The sequence below is a fragment of the Amblyomma maculatum genome, chromosome 4 (genome assembly GCF_055883805.1).
Source record: "Amblyomma maculatum isolate TAMU_Amacu chromosome 4, ASM5588380v1, whole genome shotgun sequence".
Classification (NCBI taxonomy): Eukaryota; Metazoa; Arthropoda; class Arachnida; order Ixodida; family Ixodidae; genus Amblyomma; species Amblyomma maculatum.
Window position 1 is genome coordinate 145,966,627 of NC_139347.1, and position 25,435 is coordinate 145,992,061.

The 25,435-nt window shown below is 46.2% G+C and overlaps 1 protein-coding gene across 1 annotated transcript in view; it reads left to right on the plus strand.

Annotated features, from left to right (window-relative positions):
• Positions 1 to 25,435, plus strand: part of LOC146193263 (uncharacterized) — a 51,437-nt gene that overhangs the window by 23,486 nt on the left and 2,516 nt on the right. Inside the window, exon 2 of the mRNA XM_084600077.1 lies at positions 20,650 to 20,707. Coding sequence (XP_084456203.1) covers positions 20,650 to 20,707 — 58 coding nt within the window. The remainder of the gene's footprint in view (positions 1 to 20,649; positions 20,708 to 25,435) is intronic.

The window sequence follows — 25,435 nt, forward strand, 5'->3', positions numbered from 1 at the left end:
AATTCTGAGAGCGCATGATAAAAATAAATAATATAGTGATAAAGAGATGACAGATAATGATCCATAGCAAGGTACTAAGAAACACTGGTGCTTCAGCTAGCGATGAAATCAACAGATGCTCTTTTCTGTTTTCGTTTTAAGTCTAGGAAACCTCTGAAAGAAGCACATAAATAAAAATGGATTTCTCAGCATCCGCTTGCCGGCCCGGAGTGGCTTGAATAACATCGCAACTAATTTGCTTTCTGTTAGCTTTCAAGAAAAGTTATGTAAACCGATACTGCGGTTTTGAGAAAATGCTGTATCCTAGGACTAGAAGCTAAGCTTTCACGAATAATGCGGAAGAGCAAAAATTAACATTTTGAGCGAAGGCCAGGTCGAGACGGCAAGGTCATGACGGCAAGGCAAGGTATGCCGTATCATGCGTTTATTCCGATGGTGAACCCAGGCGCGTGAAGGAGCCGGCGCCGCGGGACGATGACGATGGTTTGTACGAATGAAAGAAGATCCATTGAGGGTTCACACAATCGGCCCGGGGGGTCAGAAGCGGCCAGGCTGGCCTCTCCTAACCAATTGATGCACCGCGGCGCACTACGGCTTCAAGCGAGAGACAAACAATTTCACTTCCACGGTGGCGTCGGTCGGTTGGGGGATCAACAGGTGTGACTAGGTAGTTCACTAGGGAAGTTTGGTTGATAACCTTGTAAGGACCAAGATAGCGGCGGTGAAATTTGTCACTAAAGCCTAAGGGGCGAGTGGTGTATCAAGCAGTACTTCGTCACTCGGACCAAAAGAAACCACGCGATGCGTAGAATCGTAGCGACTCTTGCGGTCTTCCTGGCACGCTTCTGTGTTGAGGCGGGCAAGATGACGGCATCTTGCCACACGGGATAAGTACTGGGCAGGTACTGATGAAGAGTAGTTGGGCGTAGGACGGAAGGAACTGTCAAGAATTGTAGTGGGAGGGCGGCCAAGAACGAGAAAAAATGGAGAGTAAATGGTAGCCCACTGTATTGCTGCATTATAGGCGAATGTGACGAATGGTAGAATAGTGTCCCAATTTCAATCATCCGATCTGATGTAAATGGATATCATATCCGATAGGGTGCGATGAAACAGCTCAGTCAGACCGTTAGTAAGGGATGGCAGCTTGAGGTTGTCTTATGGATGGTGGATGACGCATGAAAAACTTCGGCAACGACTGTCGATAAGAAGGCCGTCCTGCGGTCACTTAGGAGCACCCGAGAAGCGCCGTTACGCAATACAATTGATCGCAAAAAGAAATTAGCCACCACTTGAGCGGAACCTGTCGGTACAGATGCTGTCTCAGCGTAGCGTGTAAAGGGGTCGACAGCTGTTATTCTCCAATGGACAATGCACAAAATTTCCCGGAGGTCCAAAATCTGTGCAAGTGCGTCTCGAAAGTCAGGTGCTCGTTACGGGCGACCCTTAAGGTCGGCATGCAGGAAAACAGTATTAAGGACAACATTACCGGTGGGCAGGCGTGGAAGGACAACTTTGTACGTTTCGGTAGTATCCTGAGGAGTCGAAAGACCTCGGCCAACGGCCAATGCGCTGTTTCTAGCAAGCAACATTTTCACGCTCAGCCGCTCAGAACAGCTTCTCTCGGCCACGTCGAGAACTGGAATTGTTTGAAACATTTCTGCGTTTTAATCCATGACCCTCATTTATAAGGTTGCGACTTCTAGTTTCGCAGTGTGCAGGCCCCCTATTTGTACCGCTCTAACAATTACAACTTCTTGATCACTGGAGCTTGCTGTCTGCTTTCACGACTTGCAACTAATGTTATAGGTGCCTATGCGCGCTATTTTGTGGACTGGAATCATTTTATTATGTGGAGTTTAACATCGCTGGCAAATTTACCAACGCCGGCTCTTCGGTGGTGCTTGCTACCGTGGGCGTAATTTTCGCTGAACACGAAGCTTTAGTACAAACCTTCAAGGAAGAAAGTGCGACCAAGCTTCCATACCGGCAAGCACAGCAGCGATGACCATATATTGCGTGTAACTAAACCTTATTTGTATGTAAACATTTCGGGAAGCGTTGCAATGACCGAGGGCTCGGCTGCTTCAAGGAGCGCAAAAGCTTGAAAACACGCCAAATATTCATTACAAGCGCGGTATGTTGTTGTTTTTTCCCTCATGGGCCCATCGCTCGGTAAACTACTCTCTTCCTCGTTTTAGTTTTTCTTTCTGCTGTTTATATTGGGCCGTGGTGCAGGCTACGCTCGCCTGCGATTGAGCCCGCATTGAACATTTTGGCAGTAATCATTGTGTTAGAGTGCCCTTAAGATCAGCTGCGAAGATTGTTATGCATAGTAGCCCGCATAATTAAATTCCAACTTTAGTTGTGCGGTAATCGTCAGTGTGTCATAAGATAGAGGCGCGGCGGTCGTGGTCTGTCTCAAAATGCTCGAAACGACTTATCGAAACATGAAAGCTCTAGAAAAAAGATACGGCCTTTGTTTTCTTACAAATGCGGAATGACTTCGCAGCAAAAAGAGCTTGCTTGGACCACATTTTTCATATGCGCCCCGATGGTCGATTGCGAGTACGCTTTTGCTCTGTTGGCCCCTGAGGGATGCTACTCCGGCTGACGCCGCAGGCCGCACCGGCTATACTGGGGAACTGGGACCAGTGCGGCCCCAGCGCACATACAGCGCTTCTCCCAGTGCATCGCGGATGCCAGCGACACACCCAGGGTCAAAAGGCTAATCCCAGCGTTTTTCTCCCATCGCACCAGTGCAGCCAGTGTCTTGCCGTTACTGATCCAGTGAATATCACAGACCTCCGGCGTGCCCCGCAGATCCAGTGCAAAACCAGCGCGAAAATCTTACTGGTTTCGCACTGGAGACGCTGGTTTTTGCAATAGGGATATCAGTCAGCAGAGCCCCCAGCACTGGTCTATAAATACTCTATTTTCACAGATTCAAAAGCAGCCCTGCAAGCCTTAAAAGCGGCTCTTCACCGTGGAGCCGAAGAAACACTCGTTGCTGAAATACGAAAAATTCATCCCTGTGCAATTATTGGAGGACATGAATCATCTTCCAATGGCTTCCAGGACACAGCGTCATAGCGGGAAATCTGCGGGCGGACGGACCGCACGAACAGCCTACCAAGACGGCGATTATGTGTTGATTCCCTTTCCCAGTGCAAACGCAGCGGGAAGGCTTCGCCTTGCGCGAGAACACACACTCAACTTGTGGAATTCTGGCCAGCTTGAGAACTGCCGCTTGAAATCCCTAGACCCTGAGCGGAAGCTCCGGCTTTCACCTGGCCTACCCCGAGAAGAAGAAACTTTGCTGTGCCGCCTGTCGGTTGGTATAGCATTCACAAACTCGTATTCTTTTATGATAGGCATGGCAAACAGCCCTGCATGTACAAACTGTGGGTGCCACGAGTCTATAGGCTGTATTATCTGTGAGTTCCCCGCGTACAGTGAGGAAAGACAGTGTCTGAGCCGTACGCTGGAGCATCTAGATGGAGGATTATTGACTGAAATTAAGATTTTAGGTCCCTGGCCAAGGCGATCGTCTGCGGTGAAGGCCTGTCAGGCACTGCTCCGCTTTATAAAAAGCACGGGCCTAATCGAAAGACTATGAGTTTGCTTTTATGTCAAGTGATATGACTTTGACGTGATGTGATGTGGCATGTCTGGGATGTGACTGTACTAACTTCAACCATCCCTCTCTCACAAGTTTTATATCCACTCACCCCCTTCCCCCAGTGCAGGGTAGCAAACCGGTTGCTTTTAGGGTTAAGCTTCCTGCCTTTCCTCCTCATCTTCCTCCTCCTCCTATCGGATTATTTATTTCATCATTTCATTTTATACCTTTACTCTACCATGCAACTTAAAACAAATTTGACGGCCGCATTTTATCTCCCCTTCATTTCTTTTATTCTCCTCACCATTCTTTTTCAATCTTTCGCTTCCCCATTTCCCTTCCTACATGGAGTAGCATACCAGCGAAATCTAAACGCCGGCAAAATTCCCTATTCTACAATAAATACAATAAAATACACTACAAATGTTCTACAATAAAGGTCTTTCTCTTTCTTTTATTCAGTATAGCACAAAAAACATAATAACACTGTGGAAAATGACACAGGACGTACCAGTAACAAAATACACGCAGTGTCATCACATACATTTCCTATAAAAACTTGTTAACAATATTTGAATGCTGGTAGGAGTCAAACATTTCTTGCTTTAACTTATTTAATAGCACTGGTAGAGTATAAGAGGTGAACACACAGAGACAGGCAGGCAGACAGACAGACAGATAGACGCAGACCCATGTACACAGACAGATACAACAAGCCCGGTAGTTTCCCTCCCATCGGCTTCACTGTCTGGCAAGTAAGACAATTATAGACGTACAGTCGTGAGCAAAAGCGGTATACAACACTCAACCAGTGACAGAGCTCGGAACAACTGCGTAAAAACGCCGCCTACCGACCGCGCAAGAGACAGCGACAGTGACATGTATGTGGATCAAATGGGGCACTTCCAGTATTGTTCCGATCACAGATAATTGTTGCTAGATGAAGTTGGCGTGCAGTTTTCGGGGGCTCCGCCACCGGCTGAGTGTTGCATACCACTTTTGCTCACGGCTGTACGTCAGGACATCCTTGCTCATGCGGAGTCATGACGTGACACGACAAAACTTTTCATAAGTTTCCTTACAATTGCTGTGGCTTGCGAGGAGTGTGTCGTAAAAGTACAACAGAAAATGTTTCCAGAGGCTCTAAGGAAGGACTACACGAAATGCGGACTGACCACTGTCTGCGTTGGCAGCAGGTATACACTACAGGAGCAAGCCATCTTCTGTTTCCACGTAACAGTCGCAATTTCCATTAGGCGCCGGGCTCCCTGCAAGGTTGGCGCTGTTAAGGTTTTGACGTATCTGGTTGCACTGGTCACCTAAGAGCTGAGCGTAAAGACTACGAAAAGGCCCAAGCGAAGCCCGAAGAGCACGTTTCTGTTGATGAGCTCGTGCAAGCCAGAATCCTGCAATGCTGCAAGAGCTTCCCCAGAGTTCCAGAAGAGAAAAGACCACTCTTTGAGCACCATGACAAAGTGTCTTTCGTTTTCGAAGCGCAGGAAGAAAGGTCAGTGTATAGAGTTGGATTGGATTGATCTCAAAACAGCGCGAAACTCAGGATTAAAAAAAAAAAACAGGACCCGACGCAAGCGCTTGTGTAGTCTCCTGTTCTTTTGTCCTGTGTTTTGCGCTGCTTTAAGATGAAAGGCCAGTGCGCAGAAAACGAGTAAGCTGGAACCCCTTCAGAATATTAGAGTAAACATTGGTGTCATACTAGTGCTTGTAGAACTTTGTACCTTAGTTATGAACTTCTAATTTGGAGCCTCAGTAACTGTCTGAGATATGTCTAACCTCAGGACGTAGAGCTCGTTTCAGATTCGAGTAAGCGGCTGCTACATAAGGGAGGTGGAAAAAGACGAGATATTTAACTACGGACGTGCGGAGGCGTCATTGAGCAACATCGACCGCCAGGAGTATTGGGGTTTAAAAGTCGGTAGAGGTGGCCTTCTCTCCGCGCTCCTGCTATACTTGTTTTGACTCATGGATTCTAGCGGCAATGTAATGAGACCTGTGAGGTGCACTTTATGACTGCGCATACTTACCCTGGCACGTTATTGTGATAACTTGGGCTAGTTGGTAGATATGGTAAACGAGCGCGAAAACAGGAAATGAGTAGCAAAGGCTACACGGCACAAGCGCTCACTCAAAACTGAATGGTTTAATTAAAAAACAGCATTAAAGAACAGAGAGAGGGAAAAGATAGAAAGAAAACAAAACTAAACAGCAGGACAGATCTCTTGTTTTTTTTTTATCTGCATTCAATTTTTCTCGGGCAAAACAATAACCGGTGCGTTCTGAATTCTTGTATACGTATTATTCCTGGGTAGCATCTCCATTTGTAGCATTTTTATTAGCTGCATTGATGTACGCATACAAGCCACCCTCAACTCACTTCACGCTCGTCTATTTAAGTATGTAGATGACTTGGCGGTGCTCACAACAATAGATAACTTCAGCAGGCACATTACTGATTTTTTAAATGTCCTTAAGGAAAACATTTCCGAACTGCCTTTTTATTTGAACTTCTAAATGAGGAAAAGATCCAGTTTTTGTACTTAGCTTTCACTTTTTACCTGACTACTTCCACTGGCATTAGACTCCTACAATCTCGAAACCTTAAATATATTGTTCTTCCCCTCAATCAAAAAACCGTGAAACAAGGGGTTGTATTTTCTTGTCTGTGATCGACCCTCATAAACTAATGCACGCGTAATGCTCAAAATGCGTTTCATTAACAGGCTGCTAGGCTGAAAGTGTAGGGCTCCCTGAAGCTTCCCTTTCAAATCTGAGAGGCTCGCGCCATTTTCATTAGGTCCAACGCGGCCTGCAAAAAGTGCCAGCGAGGAAAGTCAAAGGTTTCCTTAATCTCGTACGCACATGAAGCTTCTCGTTGTTTCATAAATAGGCCGTTATTACTATGTAAACGTTCTTTTCTTCACCCCAGCAGGCTGTCCCGCATGTGCGCGGCTGTTCAGCAATAAGCGGATGCGACTACTGTTCCATCAGCAAAGTTTGTGACATCAATCGTATAAAAGATATTGAATGTTATAAAAATATTCTATACGAACTTCCGACGGCCTGTCGGGATGCTTACATTGGACAAAATAGCCTGAGTCTAATATAAGCAGGTGAAAGAAATGCTGAAACAGCTGGTTCGTTCAATGCGGGTTCTGCTCTCCAGCATCAACACTCAAACAGAAAAGTTTGCTGTTCAGTTTTTGGACGCATTTGAGCCGCTCTTGGAGGCATTGCAATATTTCACAATGGCGCAACAAACTAACCCCACCTCTGTGACGATGCACTTGCGCCGCAGTGTAGTGATGCAATGGAATGCCCGAGGCCTGCGTGGTCGGCTGAGTGACTTCCAACAGCGGGTACAGAAGTACCGCTTTCCTGTGATTGTGATCTGTGAGCCCAACATGCCGGGTGCTTTCCGCATTTCTGGATATGTTCTGCTATGGTCTAGAGAAGCAGACGAAACAAGCAAAGTGCTGGTGTGTGTACGCCAAGACATTGCGCACGTCCGCCATGCTCTGCAGCCCCACAGCACGAACCACATTTGTTTGACGTTAACCCTGAAAGGACGAGTATGTTCTGTAATTGGCGCTTATATTCCACCGAGGGATGGCTTGGACAAATATCTATTCTCAACAATCCAGTGTTGTGCAGCTCCTCGTATTATTGTGGGGGACTTTAATGCTCACCACCCTCAGGGGGTAGTGCCATAATGAGCAATAGAGGAAGAGACCTGGCAGACTTTATGCATACGCAAATCTCGTCAATATAAACGACGGCTCACCGACATTTCTACGCGGAACAACCTACAGAAGCTGCTTGGATGTGGCGTTTGTTTCCAGAAGCCTCCATCCCTCCGTTTCTTGGTGTAGTGATGTGCAAACACATGGGAGTGATAACATACCAACGTACATATGCATCACGTGGTTTGCACCTGCCACTTCACCTCGTGTGCAACACACAATGTGGCCCGCCTTTAGGGCAGCGGTGGAGACTTCCAGCGTGGACCTCCAGTCATCCTCTCAAATAGAGGGACTCATTACTTCCTCTCTCAGTGAGAACACTCGCTATGTTAGTGTGCCGGTGTCAGTATCCAGCATCGACGTATAATTCGAGCGGCTTCGCGCGATCCGTCGGCGGGCTGAAAGGAAGTACAGAAGAACGAAATCCGCGCAAGATCTCGCACTTTCTCGCTGAGCTAAACAAGTTTTGCGCCGCTTGGAGAGGTTAGGACGACAACGTTGGAGACAGTTCTGCTCATCACTGGATCCCATAAGCCCCTGTCACGTACCTGGCATGTTGCGAGAAGCTTGCGCACACCTCCGCGATAAAGGCACCCTTTTCGTGCCCTGGCCCTTTAGCAACGCCGCAATGAAGTTGACGTAGCTGAAGATTTTTGTAAAATGGTTGTGGGCACAAACCAGGCACAGTTACCAATTTCAGAGGTTTTTGCACCACCTTCGCCGAATGATCAATACGACGTGCCCTTTACAATATTTGAATTAGACGCCGCTCTTGCTTCTTGTCGGCATTCATCTGCACCTGGTCCTCACGGGATTACTTATTCAACCTTATCAAACCTAGGCAAATATGGTAAAACTGCACTACTTAATTATTTCAATGATATATGGGCTTCTAGTACTGTTCCTGAACACTGGAAAATTAGCCGCCTGGTTGCTCTTTTGATGCCTGGAAGCCTCCTCTCGAACTTACCTCATACCGGCCTGTTGCCCTAGCAAGCTGTGTTGGAGAAGTTATGGAGCGCATGGTGCTGGCAAGACTTGAGTGGTATCTAGAGATTAGTTTAGTTTAGTTTAGTGAGGTTTAACGTCCCAAAGCAACTCAGGCTATGAGAGACGCCGTAGTGGAGGACTCCGGAAATTTCGACCACCTGGGGTTCTTTAACGTGCACTGACATCGCACAGCACACGGGCGCCTTGCTTTTCGCCTCCATCGAAAAGCTGCCGCCGAGGCCGGGATTCGATCCCGCGTCCTTGGGAACAGTAGTCGAGCGCCGTAACCACTGCGCCACCCCGGCGGGGTGGTATCTAGAGAGTAATGATCTTTATCCGAATATGATGACTGGATTTCGCCGCGGACGCTCTTCCATTGACAGCGTCATCGACCTTGTAGCGACAGTAGAACGCGCAAAGCGTCACCGTCGACTAGTAGCTGCTGGATTTTTAGATATAAAGGGAGCTTACGACAACGTCCTCCATGAAGCTATTCTTGATGGACTTGACGACGTGGGAGTTGGTGGCCGGCTGTACTTGTGGATTGTAAGCTATCACAGCGGCCGCTCTGTTTACATGACTACGCCTGAAGGAGATACTACCCGCTTTCAGGTCGGTCGTGGAGTTCCACAGGGAGGAGTTCTTTGCCCAACTTTACTTAACGTTGCGCTAACTGGCCTGGTGAGTGAACTGCCAACTAACATCCACATAAGTGCATATGCTGACGACATCTGCATCTGGGCCTCTGGTTCGACGCGCCCACAGCAACGTGCGAGACTGCAACGAGCTCTGTCATGAACATCGGCGTACTTACGGCGTCAAGGTTTATTTTTAGCGGCAGAAAAGTGTGCAGTGATCGCATTTACGGGAAAATGTGTCAGCCGCTACCCGATTATCCTTCACGGAGTCGTAATACCATACGTCGCCAGGCACAGATTCTTAGGAGTAATTATTGACCACCGACTATCTTGGTCGAAACATATTGCTATGGCGAAGAAAAGGCTAATTAATTTTTGCAATGTACTTCGTTACATAGCTGGCATCAAATGGGGTCCAACTGAGGGCGCCTTAATACGGCTTTACGAGGCTCGGTTTGTTGGCTACATCCGGTACAGTCTCCGAGTACTCTCTAGTATGAGCATTTCCTGCTTGCGGACTTTAGAGAGCGTACAAGCGCAGGCACTGAAAATATGCCTTGGACTGCCCAGATGCCCCTCTAACAAAGGCACAATTGAAGAGGCATGCGCTTGCCCAATGTCCATATACTTGTCACACGAACCACTTCGTGTATATTTACGAGCACTTACAAGACACCGTTTTCACCAACTCAGCAAGATTCTGGATGAGAGGCCGGACTGCAGTTTTACAAGTGCACTCCGCTGCCATCAGTCGCAAGCACCGACAGGATATGCCCTCCCATATCGTCCCACCCAACCACCATGGACGACGGATAAACCTTTGTTGCACCTTCGTGTTCCCGGAATACTAAAGAAATCTATGGTACCAATTAGTGGACTCAAACAACTTACTCTGGCGCACATCTGGTCAGAATATCCTAATTATATTCACGTATACACCGATGGACCTGTGTCAGCACAGGCATCCGCTGCAGCTGTGGTCATACCAGCTCAGAAAACGACTCTGCATTTCCTTTTGGGACATACCTCTACATCAACCGCTGCCGAACTTGTAGCCATTCAGGAATCTATTCGCTACATATGTGGGGAACCACCTCAAAAATGGTGTATATTCACGGACTCGAAGACTGCATTACAAATTTTGGAAAACTTCTTATGCCACACTGCCTATCAGTCCCTGGCACTAAACACTATGGAGCTCATCACATCTGCCAGCTGCAAGGCCACATGATAATGTTTCAATGAATCCCTCCCCACTGCGGCCTCCATGAGAATGAGCTGGCCGATGTTGAAGCGAAAAGCGCACTCATCAATGGCTTCCAAACAGCTGTGCCTTTTTCAAGAGCGGATACGACGTGTCTTCTAAAGAGTTGTATGAATATTGCTACAGCAGCTTACTAGGCTCAACCAGACGCCCGACACATCCTTCTAAGAAGGCTCTATCGAACATTTGAATTTATTGTTCCGCGTGATATTCCGCGTCATCAGGCATGCTTGATACATAGACTTCGTCTAAACGTGGCTTTCACGCGCAAGTACTTACATTTAATTGGACAGATGGACTCACCGGAATGTTCAACTTGTGGCATCCCAGAGACTGTGGACCATGTATTATTGGTGTGGCCAGAGTATGCGAACGAAAGAAATTTGCTAGCTGCTTTCTTGAAGCGTTTAGACAAAAGGCCTCTGTCGGAGGAACTGCTGTTGGGCGCTTGGCAGGACAAGGGGAAGGGCGTCCAGTCAGTGCGTGCTCTTTGCCGTTATTTGAGCGCCACCGGACTTGATTCGCGCTTGTAAAGCAAGCTGCTGTGTCTGTATATATATTCCATATGCCTTCTCCCACATCGTCACCCATCATGACCGTCTTTCTTCTCTCCTTCCCCTTCCCCAGTGCAGAGCAGCAGGCCAGATTTGAATTATTCGGGCCAACCTCTCTGCGTTTTCCTTTCAAAAAATCCATCTATCTATCATGGAGCACTACAATCATTTCAGTCAAGACCACCATACCCCGGCCGACCACAGCCGAGATGCAAAAGATTAGGAAGGCGTAAAGTTTGTCAAAATTTAATATTAGCACTGTTCTTTTCACACCCCCAGGCAAATTCGCCCGCGAGCTTGAGGAAGCCTAATATATTGTAGACTCAATTGGCATGTGCGTTGGCATCCCCGAAGACACTTTAATGAGCTCCTAAATTGCCATGTTTGCGTATGCCGCGTGCTTGTTTGGTGCCAGTGTTCTGAGTTTTGCTTTACGTCTTATCATGTATGTGTTTCCGTGTCCTGATTAGGATCCCCGATGCCGTATCTAGTTTTGTTCTCTTTGTAACTTCTTCCTTTTTCGGGATCTTTATCTCGTCTGTGTTCGCCTTATTGCTGTCGTTTACCATGAATATTATTGTTACTAGTAATTTGTAAGCTCTCATTTGGAGGCGCAGCAAGGCAGTAGTAGTCTAATGAAGCTACGAAAACAGTCACGATAGGGTTCGTCGTCAGGTGGAAACAGCTGTTCAGAGAAGCAAGGACTTCAAGTTATTCCGGTCCCCAATAATTTGGCAGATGTTGCAACAGGCTCATAACCTACTCACAGTTGCGTATGGAATTACTAACATTCGTGCCTACATTGTGGCTAACAAAAATCTTTTAGGTCACATCAAGGCCTGGCAACTTCCTTGCCTGATCTTAGTAGAATCTACTTGCCTTCACATATGCATGAAATATTTATTTATGCGATCTAACGTCGCAAACGTACTCATTTTATAAATGACCATAGTGTGGAGTCCTCAGAATGTTTCGAACACCTGAATTTTTTTGTCATCCACTGACATATCAAACCGCACGGACGCTTTGCTTTCTGCCTGCACCGAACAGCGGCCGCTGGAATGAAACTTCACTTGGCTGGCTGCGATGCGTTTCGCGTACGCCAGAGTTTGACCTTCAGTCGACCTTCAGTTCCATGCTTGGCGGCACACTGCATGTATAGGAGAAAGAAGGAAGGCACCAGGCCTCCTCTCACTGCATTTACTCCCCTGCTGTTTTTCGAAGTCGCAATATGGCGCCCAATCTCTATACCGGGCTATCTCCTCCCAATCTTACTTTTCCTCTTCGTTTTGCTTGTAGATGCGTGCGAATCTGCAACACACGCGACGCCCTGAGGTGCCACATTGCACGAAGCTGCAACAGTGTCACATGAATGGTCTCAGATGCCCACGGTGATGAAATCGATTCTGACGTCTCGCTCCTGAAGCTCGTCAGTGATGACACGATACTTTACGAGTACGGGCTTCCAACATCCGGCATTGGACAACAACAGTGCAGAACAAGATGTATGCGTAGGGGCATAGCAACCACAGATTCAAAGTTTGCACTGTAGTCCGCACTCTGTCCAAGTTCTGCCGAACAATTGTTTGCTATACACCCAGCCACAGACTTTGCTGATTCGTCAGCGCTGAGGGACCACAATACATCGTATTTGCGCTCGTCCGTCATCTGTTTCAGTTTCGCGCCTTGGTCCATCTGATTATTGTAAATGCTAGAGATATCATCGATGATATGACTGAGCCTCATCGTTGTCATGAGACCTTCAATAATGCTACACGATGCTTTCAGGTTCCGGTTCTGCTGGGCGAAAATCAGGGCACCAGCACTTCTGGCGTAAGCTTTGACACTACTTTTTCTGCTTCCAGGTGACAACTTAATTTGAGTGAAAAGGTCTACTTAGCTTCTCCGCCTTTACCTGAAGTGTGGCTGTCTCGATTCCAGAGTACTGATAGTTTTATGCATTAAACTCACTTCGGAGGACGTCTGCTCTCTCGTGATCGTAGTGTACGTCTCAATATATACAAGGTGAAAGAGCTAGCTAGGGCACCACGGACAGTGCGCAGTATTTGGATGCCACCTGGTTGTTGGAGCCTTCCTCCCCGGTATGAAGATCTCGTGGCTTCATCCCACTTCACTGTAATCATAATCAGCATCCATCCATTTCACAATCATAAAATTAACGCTGGAAGTTTATAGTGCAGCGCGAAGTTCTAGACGTACATCATTGAGACGTCAACGCTTACACGGCTCACGCACACACTCTGGCACAATATAACACACCACTCTGACAAAACACTCAGGGTTTCCACCATGTTCTTGTTTCTGCGCACTAGCCTTGTTTATTTTCTGTGCTTGTGAAACAGTGGCTGTTACTTTTCCAGGTTGTTGAATGATTCCTTCTGTTTCTTCACCTTCCCGCCCTGCACAAGTGCTTGCAGCTTTGCAAGACTAATAACACCGGAAATAAGCTCTTAGTTAGAAGCTCACATTATTTCTTAGGGTCTCCGGGGGTCGTTTGGGAGTCATTTGTAGGCTTGGGTGGCGGGGGCCAAGGGTCATCGTTAAGCAGGGACAAATTCACTAGAAAGGAAGGTTTGGCGGGTCTTGTCGGAAGACAGGACGGTGTAAAGCACCCGCAAAGTTCATCGCAGTGGCTTCTTGCGTTGCAAGCTTCGGAGACGTCCCTTAAGGAACAGCTAATGCCTGCTGAACTTAATCAGAGAAGACAACATCGAGTGGCACTAATTCAGATTGCAGATGCGATGGTAGCCGTCGGGGCTGCTCTTCCCGGGACTACAGGGACATGTTCCTACCAGTAATTGATCGGGCTAACAGCCTGTGCGGGCTAATGGCATGCGGGACAACAGCACAGCTTTGCATTGGAAGTTGGTATTGCCGAGTGCGGTGTCGAGGATCCTTTCGACGTTGGAGGCTTCCGTGACAAATTCGTCAAAGGTTTTCGGCTTGTTCCTGGTGAAGCAGAAACAAAGCAAATCTTTCACGGCTCGTATCAAAATCTTCAGCCTTTCCTCCTCGCTGATTTTAGGTACAGTCAACAGAAAAGTTGCTTTATGGCTTCCACTTATGAGAGGACAGACTCACTGGAGAGGTGGACCCTGCACGACGCTCGCGAATAGCTCGAGCAGCGCCTTCTTGAATGCTTCCAACGCTGTTAGGGGCGACTCGTGGCTTTCAAACCATGTACTGTCGGTAGAATCAAGCGCGAAAATGTTCCGAAGCTTCAGAACGTCATCTGAGGTGTCGAAGGCTACCATTCGCTCGTACTGGTCAAGCCACTCTTCGGCATCTTCTTCCTGAGTGCTATGAAAAACGGCGGGTTTGGCGCTGCTGCATAACAAATGGAACTGTACACTGGGCCTTTGTCAACATTGAGACCTTGTTTCTGAGTCAAACGAGGTCCGACAGCAGACAGTGTTCGGGTTGGAGCCCTTAATGTCGGTGAGTTGCTCGGTGGCCTCTTGGCTGGTCCCCCAGGGCGACAGGAACTCATATAGTGGGGACAAGCACGAAGGCATAAACGAAGACAATGATGTTGCACTGGAATTAAATTTTATTGGAATTACTTGCACCCGCAAGAAAAGCAAACGAATCTGGGGCGAAGAAACATCTAGATAAAGCCACAAACGATGACTTGCATAACCTGTAAAATTATGGAAACACGCTCGAGCGGCTTGAATCTTCTAGAAACACCTCGGCACATCTTCCGGGATAAAAAAAATGATAAAGCGGCGTCTCGCGGCAACGAGGATGAAAAAAAAGTATAGAATAGATCAGCTTCGTAATTAACATCACATTTTGCTGCAAACATAATCAGCAGTTTGCTGTCGTGATAAACAGACAAGTGAAATTAGGTATCACGAACTTTAGGTGCTTTAAAAACGGCTTTTATATCACCAAGGTTGCTTTGAATGATTTGGTACTCGTAGTTTTCTTCTCATGATACCTCTCCTACGAGGTACTCAGACTCCAGTGCCTTGAAATAGATGTGAATTAACAAGTTGCTGCTGTAACTTGTTGATTTGTATAAGCATTATAATAATTTTCTTAAAGCACACTGATGCAGACCCAAAAAAGTCAGCACAATTAATCAAAAAGAGCACATTTTGACGGAGAAGGCAACTTCACTAGTTTTTCGCCCTAGCATAAGCAGGAACAATCAGGTACCAATAAGCTTTTATGCTTTAGAACAGGCCGTTCATTGACTCTGTTCATCCTACAAACGAAAAATGTAAATAATTATATCGGGAAGGCACAGAGTGTCCCACTTCTTGGCATACACCGGACCGCACCTTTCTGTTATCATCTTGTGTTGTTGTTGTTGCCATAAATGCCCCAAGGACGCTGGCCCTAACTGGAACTACAGCTTGTTCATATGGAAAAATGAGTAAGTTGCTATTGCACCTTAGCGGTGTGGATTAGCTAAAGAAGCAGTTTCTCAAAATGTACCCACTACAGTCTAACTATCAGATATATCATGGACTGTTGGTCCCGTTTTCGTTAAAGAAACGAAGTGGTGAGGAAGCAGGCGGCCAAGTTGGATTAGTTGCAGCAGATTTGAGAGGTCCTCAGCTGCTAATTCTGCCTCTCCATAGTCACGAAGCATAAATTTTGTTTCTGGATGTGAGTAGTACGTAATGCTTTTTAACTTGCTCAGCACGGGGCGCCTCACCTCAGTTCAAATCGTTTTGCCAATAACCATGCATTGGTGTTCATTGAAGCTGTGTTCCAGTCACGGAACTTTTGGAGAGACAGCAAGCCCCAGCGTGCTTACTTTGACCCCAAGGAACCTCGTAAAATCTCAAGGAGCAAGATCCAGGCATGGACGAACACATCGTGGCTCTTTTCTATGACCGTTTCATTTGTAATTACATGCTGCACGTAGCCTTTTTGCTTTTGCCACTTAGCTGTGCTTCTACCCACCAAACATCCAAACAATGCTAGTTTGTTTACACCTGCTGCATTTTAAGGGCCCTAACGGCACTGCGAAAGGACGGAGTTTGCTACGTGAGTCGCAGCACTACAACCTTTCAGTACGTGTGACAATGTCTCACTAGCCATATTTACTGACAATGGTGTACGTTCGTTAACGTTAGGTGTTTCTGGAGCAAACGCTCCACCAGGCTAATAGAAGCGCATTTCGCGGAGCTAGGCGGAGGCCACTACTGCGAATCCGCCTTTACAATGACAACCAGTTGTTTCAGAGCCACAGGTGTGCACCGAACTATTCGCAGCCGCTGCGCCGAGTCCAAGCGCCAAACATCATCCCTTCGCCATATGCCTCCTTACTTCTGCGCCGAGGTCCACCGCGCATCTGGGAAATAAGCCGGGGCAATGCGTTCGCCCCTCAGACGCGCACATCACAAGGAGAGCGGCCGTGATCGTCACGGCAGCAGTACAAGCTGCGGGAAATTGATTCTTCCGAGGAAGAATTCGTCGCATGGTATGAGGCTGGACGACAGCCTGAAAGCGAGGGGAGAAGGCTACGTGGGTGGCCGGGACGCCCGAAGAATGAGAGAAACGTTTCGCGAATGCACTTCGGCAATCTGCCGAATGATAACCACAGCATGTCGCAATCAAGCGCTTCAATCGCACACAGAGCCGTTTGAAAGGTTTTATAAAGGAAATGTTTGATTTTAATCTGTCAAAGCGTCCCTAACTTTCAAGCCACACTATGGGTGACCACAATTTACCTGGTGTAAATTATCAAGCCTCAATAATCTACCAGCAAACCTGAGATAGCAGCCACATACTATGCCGATAACGGTTCCTCTTCTCAAGTATAAAGACATGTGTTGAATAATCATGTGTCTTACACACATCAAAACTGTGTATCTCAATACAGTGTTGCCGCAAACTTACGCAAGCAATACCAGGCCTACGTAGATTTTGGTATGTATATCCCGCACCAGCTGAGCCAACCAAACGCAATTTTTGCCAGTGTGTCTAAAGCTTTCAATTATATCCATAAAAAACATTTGCTTAGTAAATTGACCTAATATGGCATTCGCAGTGCCGCATCGACTTACATGAATCATACTTCAGTCACGAAAAGCAATTTGTTCATGTTAACTGCTTATCATCTAATCACCTTCCAGTTCATCTACGTGTCCTTCGGGGAAGCATCTTTGGTCCCCTTTTGCTGAGCATTTTGATCAATGGCCTGTTATTACTTATCGGTACGCTACATATATTATGTATGCCGATGATACCAGGCTTCTGTTTTAATCGAAATAGCCAGATGACCTGGCCTTGCGTATAAAAGCGTGCTTTATATATTAATTATCCAGCTTTTAAAAACGGCGTAACGACAAGCTTAAAATGAACTGTTCCCTACTTTCATAACAAAATATGATTATCTTGTTGCTTGAAGACAGACTACTGGTTCCTGATTGCGTTTACTATCAAAATGGTACGATAAATCGTATTTCGGGTGTACTTCGATCAATATATGTACTGGCATTCCGTATAAATTTCCTCACCGAAAAGCTATGTGCCCATCACCTCACGTACCCTCCCCAATGCATACAACTGTTATTAAATACACTTTTTCCACAGTCACCTCAACTACGGCTGCCGGGCTTAAGAGGTAACCAAAAATGCAAACATTCAAAATTTGCTTGTTCTTCAAAAATTTCTTCGTGTCATATGATGTGCGCTTACAACCTTAAAATTCTCTGCCTTAATGAACCACCGCTTGCTCACATTTAGAAGTCGAAGATGTCAAAATCACGGGCCTTCTCAACGCTCTCAGCTATGTCATAAAGAGAAGAGCCCATTTCAAGCTCGTCGAGCTGCAGACTTGGCTCCCTCCTCACACACACACTGATTATTACGTTTAAAATATGTCAAAAATTTCAAAACAAAGTACACTTGGATCATATTTCGAATAGCTGAAAAATACTTATCTATTTTTAACACGCTACCAATGAATTGAAAAACTTATAAAATATAAAAATAATTGTGAAGTATGTTTTAAGCCTTGTACTATTTTAGTACAGGATATGGGGCCCCAGAATGTGCGATGTAAATAAGCAAGTCTGGGACAACAATCATACAACCTGCATAGGTCCCTGATAGGGCAAACTGTGGGCAAGCCCCGTTTCGGCTGGCCTTGTTCCTGCTACGTGGGTCCTACAGTGCCGTTGCTCAGGCTAGTACAGAACACATTCATGCATTTAGACCACAAGGTTCCCTTGACCATTATTTGAGGGCAAACACTACCTAACTGTGATGTTTTTTACAGAAATGGCCTCGTAGACTCGAAATCTCGTCGTCCACATTAAATCTCGGTGAGACCTACATCGGCCGTAGTGGGGCAAATATGCTGCCAGCTCATATGCTGCCCCACTCGGCCTTGTAGGTTACTTGAGGGCAGGTGGAAGAGCTCAATTAGGGCAATCCCTCGTGAAGCCCAAATGAGGCAGACTTAAAACCGCTTTAGGTCTCCTCTCGGCCGTAATGGGGCTGGAAGGCGGGCTTGACCGCATGATACTAAAATCGGTACCTTGTGAAAAGTTGCCGTCACGCGCAACAGCAAGTGGACTTTAGGTTCAAAAACAAAACCTAGCCCAATTGGGGCGGCCCATGCAAAACCGCTATAGGTCCCCCACCGGCTGTAATGGGTCTAGAAGGCGAGGGTGCCCATATGATACCACAATCGGTCCCTTGTGGGGAATTTGAAAGCACGTGCAACTGCAAGTTGGCTCTCGTCCAATAGCAACTCCCAATCCTATTGGGGCTGCACACACAAAACCGATGAAGACCCCACATTTGCCTTGACGGGGATAGAAACTTAAACTTCCGCATGTTCGTCAGCTTGGTAAGAATGATTCGTGAGCAACGTAGATGCGGGCTCTTGTCGTGAGCAAAAGCGCTAGCCCAAATGGGACTGACAAGTCAGTGCCGCTGTGGATACTATAATAGCCATGGCGGGGCAGAAAACTCCGGAGTGAACGCATGCTATAATCGACGCATTTTTTCATCCTTTATTTATGTTAGAAGTTGCCCTCAATTACTGTCATAGATTGTTTGCATAACATTTTGTTACCAACTGTCATCGGTAAGATATTTTACATGGCTTTAGTTCTCGTGGCTATGGAAATTGCGCTGAAAAGACAGAAACGTCCTCTTTGCTGAATGTTGCTGCTATGTGACTGCGTGGACAACCTGAAACTCACTATAACATTAGTGCTCAGAACACACCTCTCCGCGCATGAACATGATGGCACATGAAGTCACTTACGTTAGATTAATGTTATGAATTGTGAAATTTAATATAGCGGTTTAGAAAAGGCAGTCATGCATAAAATAACTGCTTAATTAGGCCGGAAATATCCAGCGGGAGAACTTGGACTAGGGCTTCCAATCAGTTGTCTGCGTCGGGCACCTATGTACACAACGCGGGCAAGCCGATGTGCGCCCTGCCGTTGTAATTATCTGTGGGACTTAACGAAATAACAAATAAACTTTCATCCAGAGCGTCTGCCTGAATCTGTTAAAAGTAGGCCCACCTGCGGGAAAAGTTTGGGCAGGCCAGCAAGAGCTGCCTGCATCGGTCCCAAGTGGGATGAAGTAAGGATTTTGTCGGCAACCACTTCAAGCCTACTTCGGCCCCCGTTGCAGCACCCACATTGAGCCCACTGGGACCTTCACTTCATGGTCCATTTTGTGCTGCCTGGGTACTTTAAACGAATTTTAAGGCCGCACTCGAAATATGCGCAAAGAATGCTTTCGACAAACAAATCTGATAAGCTAATTCTCATAACTAATTTCATATTGGCTACCGCCAGGAATGTCTTCTATTGCGGTATGATGCCTGTTGCTCTCGTTGTGTGTCAATAAAGTTTCCACTCGCATGCATACATGCTGACGATTTATTCCGTATTTGGGCTAGTAAAGCGCAAGTCTTTTAGTTTCAAATGCATTGAATGTCAACTCGTGTAAACGTTTCAAGAGGCATGAAGACGGAGGCATAGTAAATGCCCAGTGTTTTTTATATTTTTTAGAGCATTGAGAAGTATATGTTTTATGTATCATCTGTAAAGTTTTTGCGTTCCGAGAAGCGTATCCTACTTTAGGTGCATTTTAGGTATTTGAAGTATTCTAGAAATGAATGCGTTTTACACATTATTTGTATGCTTGCTGCTAGCATGAGTGAAGGTCATAGTACGTATATTATAATGGTTCTGAAAGAACACTGTCCGTGCGTTGGTGGGACATGTTTCATAACTTCATAATAATGACAACAGAATAAATTTCATTTTTAATATCCTAAAAATACATTAAGCAGGAAAAAAATGTACTTTTACATGTTAGTAAAGATATGCAGTGCTGTTCTTTTTATATATTAATAATGTATTTTTCTACATTTGGATTGTACTGGCAAAATATTACAAAGCAATATCAAATCAATACAACACTTTTTAAATACATTTTTAGCAGAGCCTTTTTGCTCTAAGGGAAGGTATGCGCCTTCATTCATCCAAGCATGCAAATCTCTTTGCGACCTATGTACGATTGCTACAATTAGCGAATAATTGCCGTACAGAAGCCTTCCTTGGTTTTGCCAGAAGGGACACAGTCGTTTTTCTCATGGGTCTCGGTCTGCGGTTATTTCCACTCGCTGATCTTTCTACGCGAAAATTAGAGGACAAAACGTTGCATGCAGAATGGGCTTCAGGCGATGCTTAAGGATTCTTTAAATTTTTTACTTCCTAATGTAGTTTGTCACCCATATATTTTTACGAAATTCTTGCTCCATTTTCACAATTCGTATCATACGTAATCACGTCTTCCTGCACAGTTTCAGGGCACAGCCTGCTCAGCGTCCACGTCGAAGACCAGACCTGTGCTTGAACGCGGTATGGTTACTTATGAGTTTCTCAAGCCTTCATACTAAATTCCCGGGTGTGCTATATCTCTTCACCCAAATTAAACGAGCACTGAAGAATGGTAGGGAAGAGATTCGGTTCGCAAGTGAACCCATATTTGGACAAGTGGACTTCTCTTCGCCTAACCGAAGGCAAGTGCTCCTGTCCAAACGTTGGTTTTAATGTCAAACTTAAGCTGCCCTTTTACCTTGTTCAGTGCTCATTCACACTATGTAGCCATTTTCTTTCTCTCGTTCCACCCCGGTCACCGAAGTTAAGTATTTCGTAAAAAATAACAGACTATGTGGGTGGGAAACCTACATAAGTCATAAAACTGGGCGCGTGCCATTTTCGTGTGATGTGTTTACTATGCTTCATTTTGAGTAGAAATTCTGAATGGTTTAAAGCGTTCCTTCTATTGGTTGGTGTAAAATGTAGCTGAGGAGTCCTTCAGGCAAAAATGGGAATTTGATGTTGTAAAACATTTTATTGTAAAGTGGTGATCTCTCAACATTACTTGGCCACTATAAGGCGCGGTTCTGTTAACAGAACATATTCGCACCAGCATTTCCCGCTGTCTCGAGCATTCAAACATAAACGAGTCAGATTTGTTTCAGATAAGGAATGCTCAAGTTGCGCGTTTTGATGCGTTTGCAATAATAGTGACACGATCTCAAAATAATCGTAGATATACCACAGGGTATGGAGATTATTTGTTCCTAGCGGGCCACTAAGCGAGCGCCTTGAGGCGCGTAAACCCTGTAACGTATATTTGGAACGCGTGCTAATTCTGTAGTAATAACTACCGAAAGCAGCGCAGGCAGAGATTAGTGTTGTGGCAGGTCTCGCCATACTGAAGCCTAGCGTAAAATAAACACAGGGACTGCGTCGACTGCATGGCGGCAATGTTTACTTAGAATAAAGGAAGGAACAGTGCCGATAAAATTTTATGAATTGCATTTTTACTGCACAGAGCAGATGTTTGTTGCAGTTGAGGAGGCGTAAACGGCAGCGGCGAGAGCACACATCCAAGATTATACCACGACTGAAAATGTTTCCTTGAAGATTCGGCCTAGTTTCCGTCGGCGTCGACCATGTGAGCTAAACGTTTTTGTCATGCAACTGGTAGGTTTTTTGCGTTAGAAGGGTCGTGCACTCCATTAGCGTAGGGTTGTGTGAATTACCTAGACCACATGGCCTCGACACAGGTGCAGCCGCCTCAGACATTGCCTTTCACATGGGAGGTCACGAGGTCGCAGTGCAATTTTCTAGGACGCTTGATCCCGTTTGGAAAATGCTGCCCTTAATTGATGCAGGCATTTTCATGCGCCTGACTTAAAAGCAGTGATTTCTATTGGGAAACTGCGCTGGAGTTTTCCGCGTACCGCCTGCGCCGTCTAGTGGCCGCCGCGTCCCTATCTTGGTAGGACGGCTGAGACTGCTATGGCTGGAGGCGCTGAAGAGCTTCTAATTTATCGCGAAACCAAAGGAGCATGCTGCTGCGCTTTGGAGCGCTCGGGTACGAAAAAACGATTGTTCTGTACTCTATTCCACCGCAGCTGTATATAAAACAGTGGTGGTAGAACTCGGTTGGATTCAGGAGAGTGGATGAGTATGGTGGATTATTGAGCTTCTCGTTCAAGCGCTGCTCATTTCGGTTCATAAGATGGCTTCGCCTGCCGTACTGTACACATAAAGTTCTGTTTATTCGCTTTTATCACTTGCACAACTTGAAGGGAATGTGTTGTGAAGGGCGGCTTTTAGAACTGGTCGAGATTGGGGTCATTACAAGATAGACGGTAAGTCAAAGTCAACAAAGGGCGAGCTATAGTGAATTAGAATACTTTCTAGTTCACTATAGGGCGAACTTACGTGGCATCCTGATATGCATATTGCGATCATCTGATGAAAAACCGAGAGTTAATAACCTATCGAACACGCAGTATGTTGTCGGAATTCCAAAGAGTCGGGTAATGCCCTAACCAACTTGATTTCAGACTTATTTCTGCATTAAGCTATAGCAACTCACCTAGGGACCGTTTAACAACTTTTCAATGGACCAGCAAGTGAGCTGTGATTGATACAAGCTTCACAATTAGAGAATTAATTTGTTCGTTGTTTGCTACGAATAAAAGATGTATTGCTTCGGAGCAAGCTGTTTTTCGTTTTACGTTGGATGTTTTAGTTTGGTGGCTGAAGTACAGCTAAAAACATTCGTGTCATATTTGTTTTAGCAGACATACAAATTAATAGGTAGACATTCTTCATATTAAATCCAGAACTTGCCTATTGTAAATATCGCGCTGTACGATCTAGCTGTCTCACCAAATGATTGTTGTAAGGCACGGATGCTGTTAACTGACCATGATTGCTCGAGTATTTTATTTGGGCATGAAGTAGTATAGATACGCCGGTTTCTAATTTGGCGCACGAGGCGAGTGAAAGTGGGGGGGGGGGATACGTCAATGTATAAACACTCACATCACACTGTTAAATCGTGTCTGCTACAAGTGTTATTCTTTGCAAGGAACAAAGCATAGCAACTTCGCTGTTACAAGTTCGCACTGATCTTTTTTTTTATTAGCTATCACCGATACTAGCTCCATCCTTCGATGCAGTACATTTTTGGCTCCTAAGATAGAGAGCACGAGTTTAGACTATAGAAATTTATGGCATGGCAACTGTCTCACATTGTAGGGCACCGATAATTTCCGCCAAACATTTATCAACAGGACAATTGCGGCCGCTTAACTTTTTACAGCGCTAGCAGTGTGAGTATTTTGGATGCATGTTTTGCAGATGATCTCGGGGTTATTCGCTTCGAAGAATAAACAAAAGACAATTAAACCCATCAGTTGGTTGTCGTTCGCTGTCGAAAATAGGCAAATGCCGAAACGCAACAGCAAGCCAGTGCTTCTCTTCAGATGCGTTGAACGGCATTGCCCTGACAACGGCGCATTATATTTACGACACGCGAGGCACCATTGAATTATTACCGTTCCTCAAATGGACAGTAGGCAAGTACTTCACGCGTTCAATGCGCTTAACGCGCGCAGTATTGTCAAATCGTCTAAATGTTAATATAGCAGGAAAGTCGTTTCATTTTGCTGTGATATATATTTACCGTCCACTGGTGATGCCTCATCGCTGGCGAATCTTTGCTAAAAACTGTGCCCTTAATCCACCGTGCAAAGACTGCACTTATACAAGCGCCCCATAGCAAAAGAACTCATGACAACCGTTTGAAATCTACGCGTAGCGACGTTATTATAGCATCCATCATACAGCAGCGGCGCGGCTCCTAGCCAAGTTGGCATGCAAAAGAGGAGGTCAGGTTGCGCCTTCAAGCAGTTAAAAAGGAATCTCCAAGTTCTTCAGAACATTAAACCTGCGATAAAAGCATTATGCACGAAATAGAAAGATCAAAATCCGCCGATACGCAGCCACGGTACAAGCGGCGTGCTCCGTCCTGCTATACGCCTGCTCATTTTGAAACGAGGCGGCGCTGGGTGTCTGATTTCAAGTTCGCCCCCTAGGTGGCGCAGGTTCCCTATGTGGATAATCGTTCATATTGTTACGGGGAAGATTTGCAGTCCGAATGCTGTCCGCACAACAAACGTTGATGAGGGCACCGATTTCACAACACTCAGCGTCGTCGTCTTCTCGGAGTCTGTCGCACTTCTTCATCCTAAGCACTACTAGCTAATACTGCTAAGTAACACTACCCCCCCCCCCCTCTGGAAAAACACAGTCCCGATGCGATCTACGTTGGCGAAATAGAACGTGCATAATAGGGCTTCAGACGGGACACATGCACTATTTCGGAGGTTGGTGCTGTGGGCGAGGACTTCGGTAGCACAGATTCAACTTCGTATGTGACGTCGGTCACGGGGCGCAAAACACGGTAAGGGCCAGTGTAACGGGCAAAAGTTTTTCACACAAGCCTACTCGACGGCACGGGAGCCACAGCAAGACGAGAGATCCAGGAGTGTAGTGTACATCACGGTGGCGACTGTCGTATCGAAACTTTTGAGAATGTTGGGATGCAGAGAGCCTGGCACGAGCTTTCCGGCGGGCATCATGAACGCGGGCAACGGAATCACTGGCGAAGTACTATTGGCGTCTGCCGCGGGTAGGGAGGTGTCGAAGGGCAGTAACGGGTGTCGGCCAAATAATAAATAAAATGGGGAGTATCAAGCGGTGGAACGGCCAGAGGAATTGTAGGCGAACGTCACAAAAGAGAGATGAACGTCCCAATTGCGTTTGTCGGCAGACACATACATAGCCAGCATGTCTGTGATGGTACGGTTTAGACGTTCCGTGAGGCCGTTGGTCTGGGGGTGTTAGGCAGTGGTGAATTTGGGGCGGACGGAGCAGGAACGGAGAATTTCGTCAACCACTCGCGAGAGGAAGCAATGGCCACGGTCAGTTAGTAGTTAACGAGGGGCACCATGATGGAGGATTACGTTTTCTAGAAGGAAGTCAGCGACGTCTGTGGCGCAGCTAGTCGGAATGGCTCAGGTAATAGCGTACCGAGTAGCGTAATCGGTGGCGACGGCGATCAATTTGTTCCCGGAGGCGGAAACTGGGAAGGGGCCAAGAAGGTCAACGCCTACACGGGAAAACGAGTCAGTCGGTAGTGGGATTGGCTGCAAATAACCTGAAGGCAAAATTGTGGGCTTCTTCCGACGTTGACACAGTTCACATGCGGCAATGTAC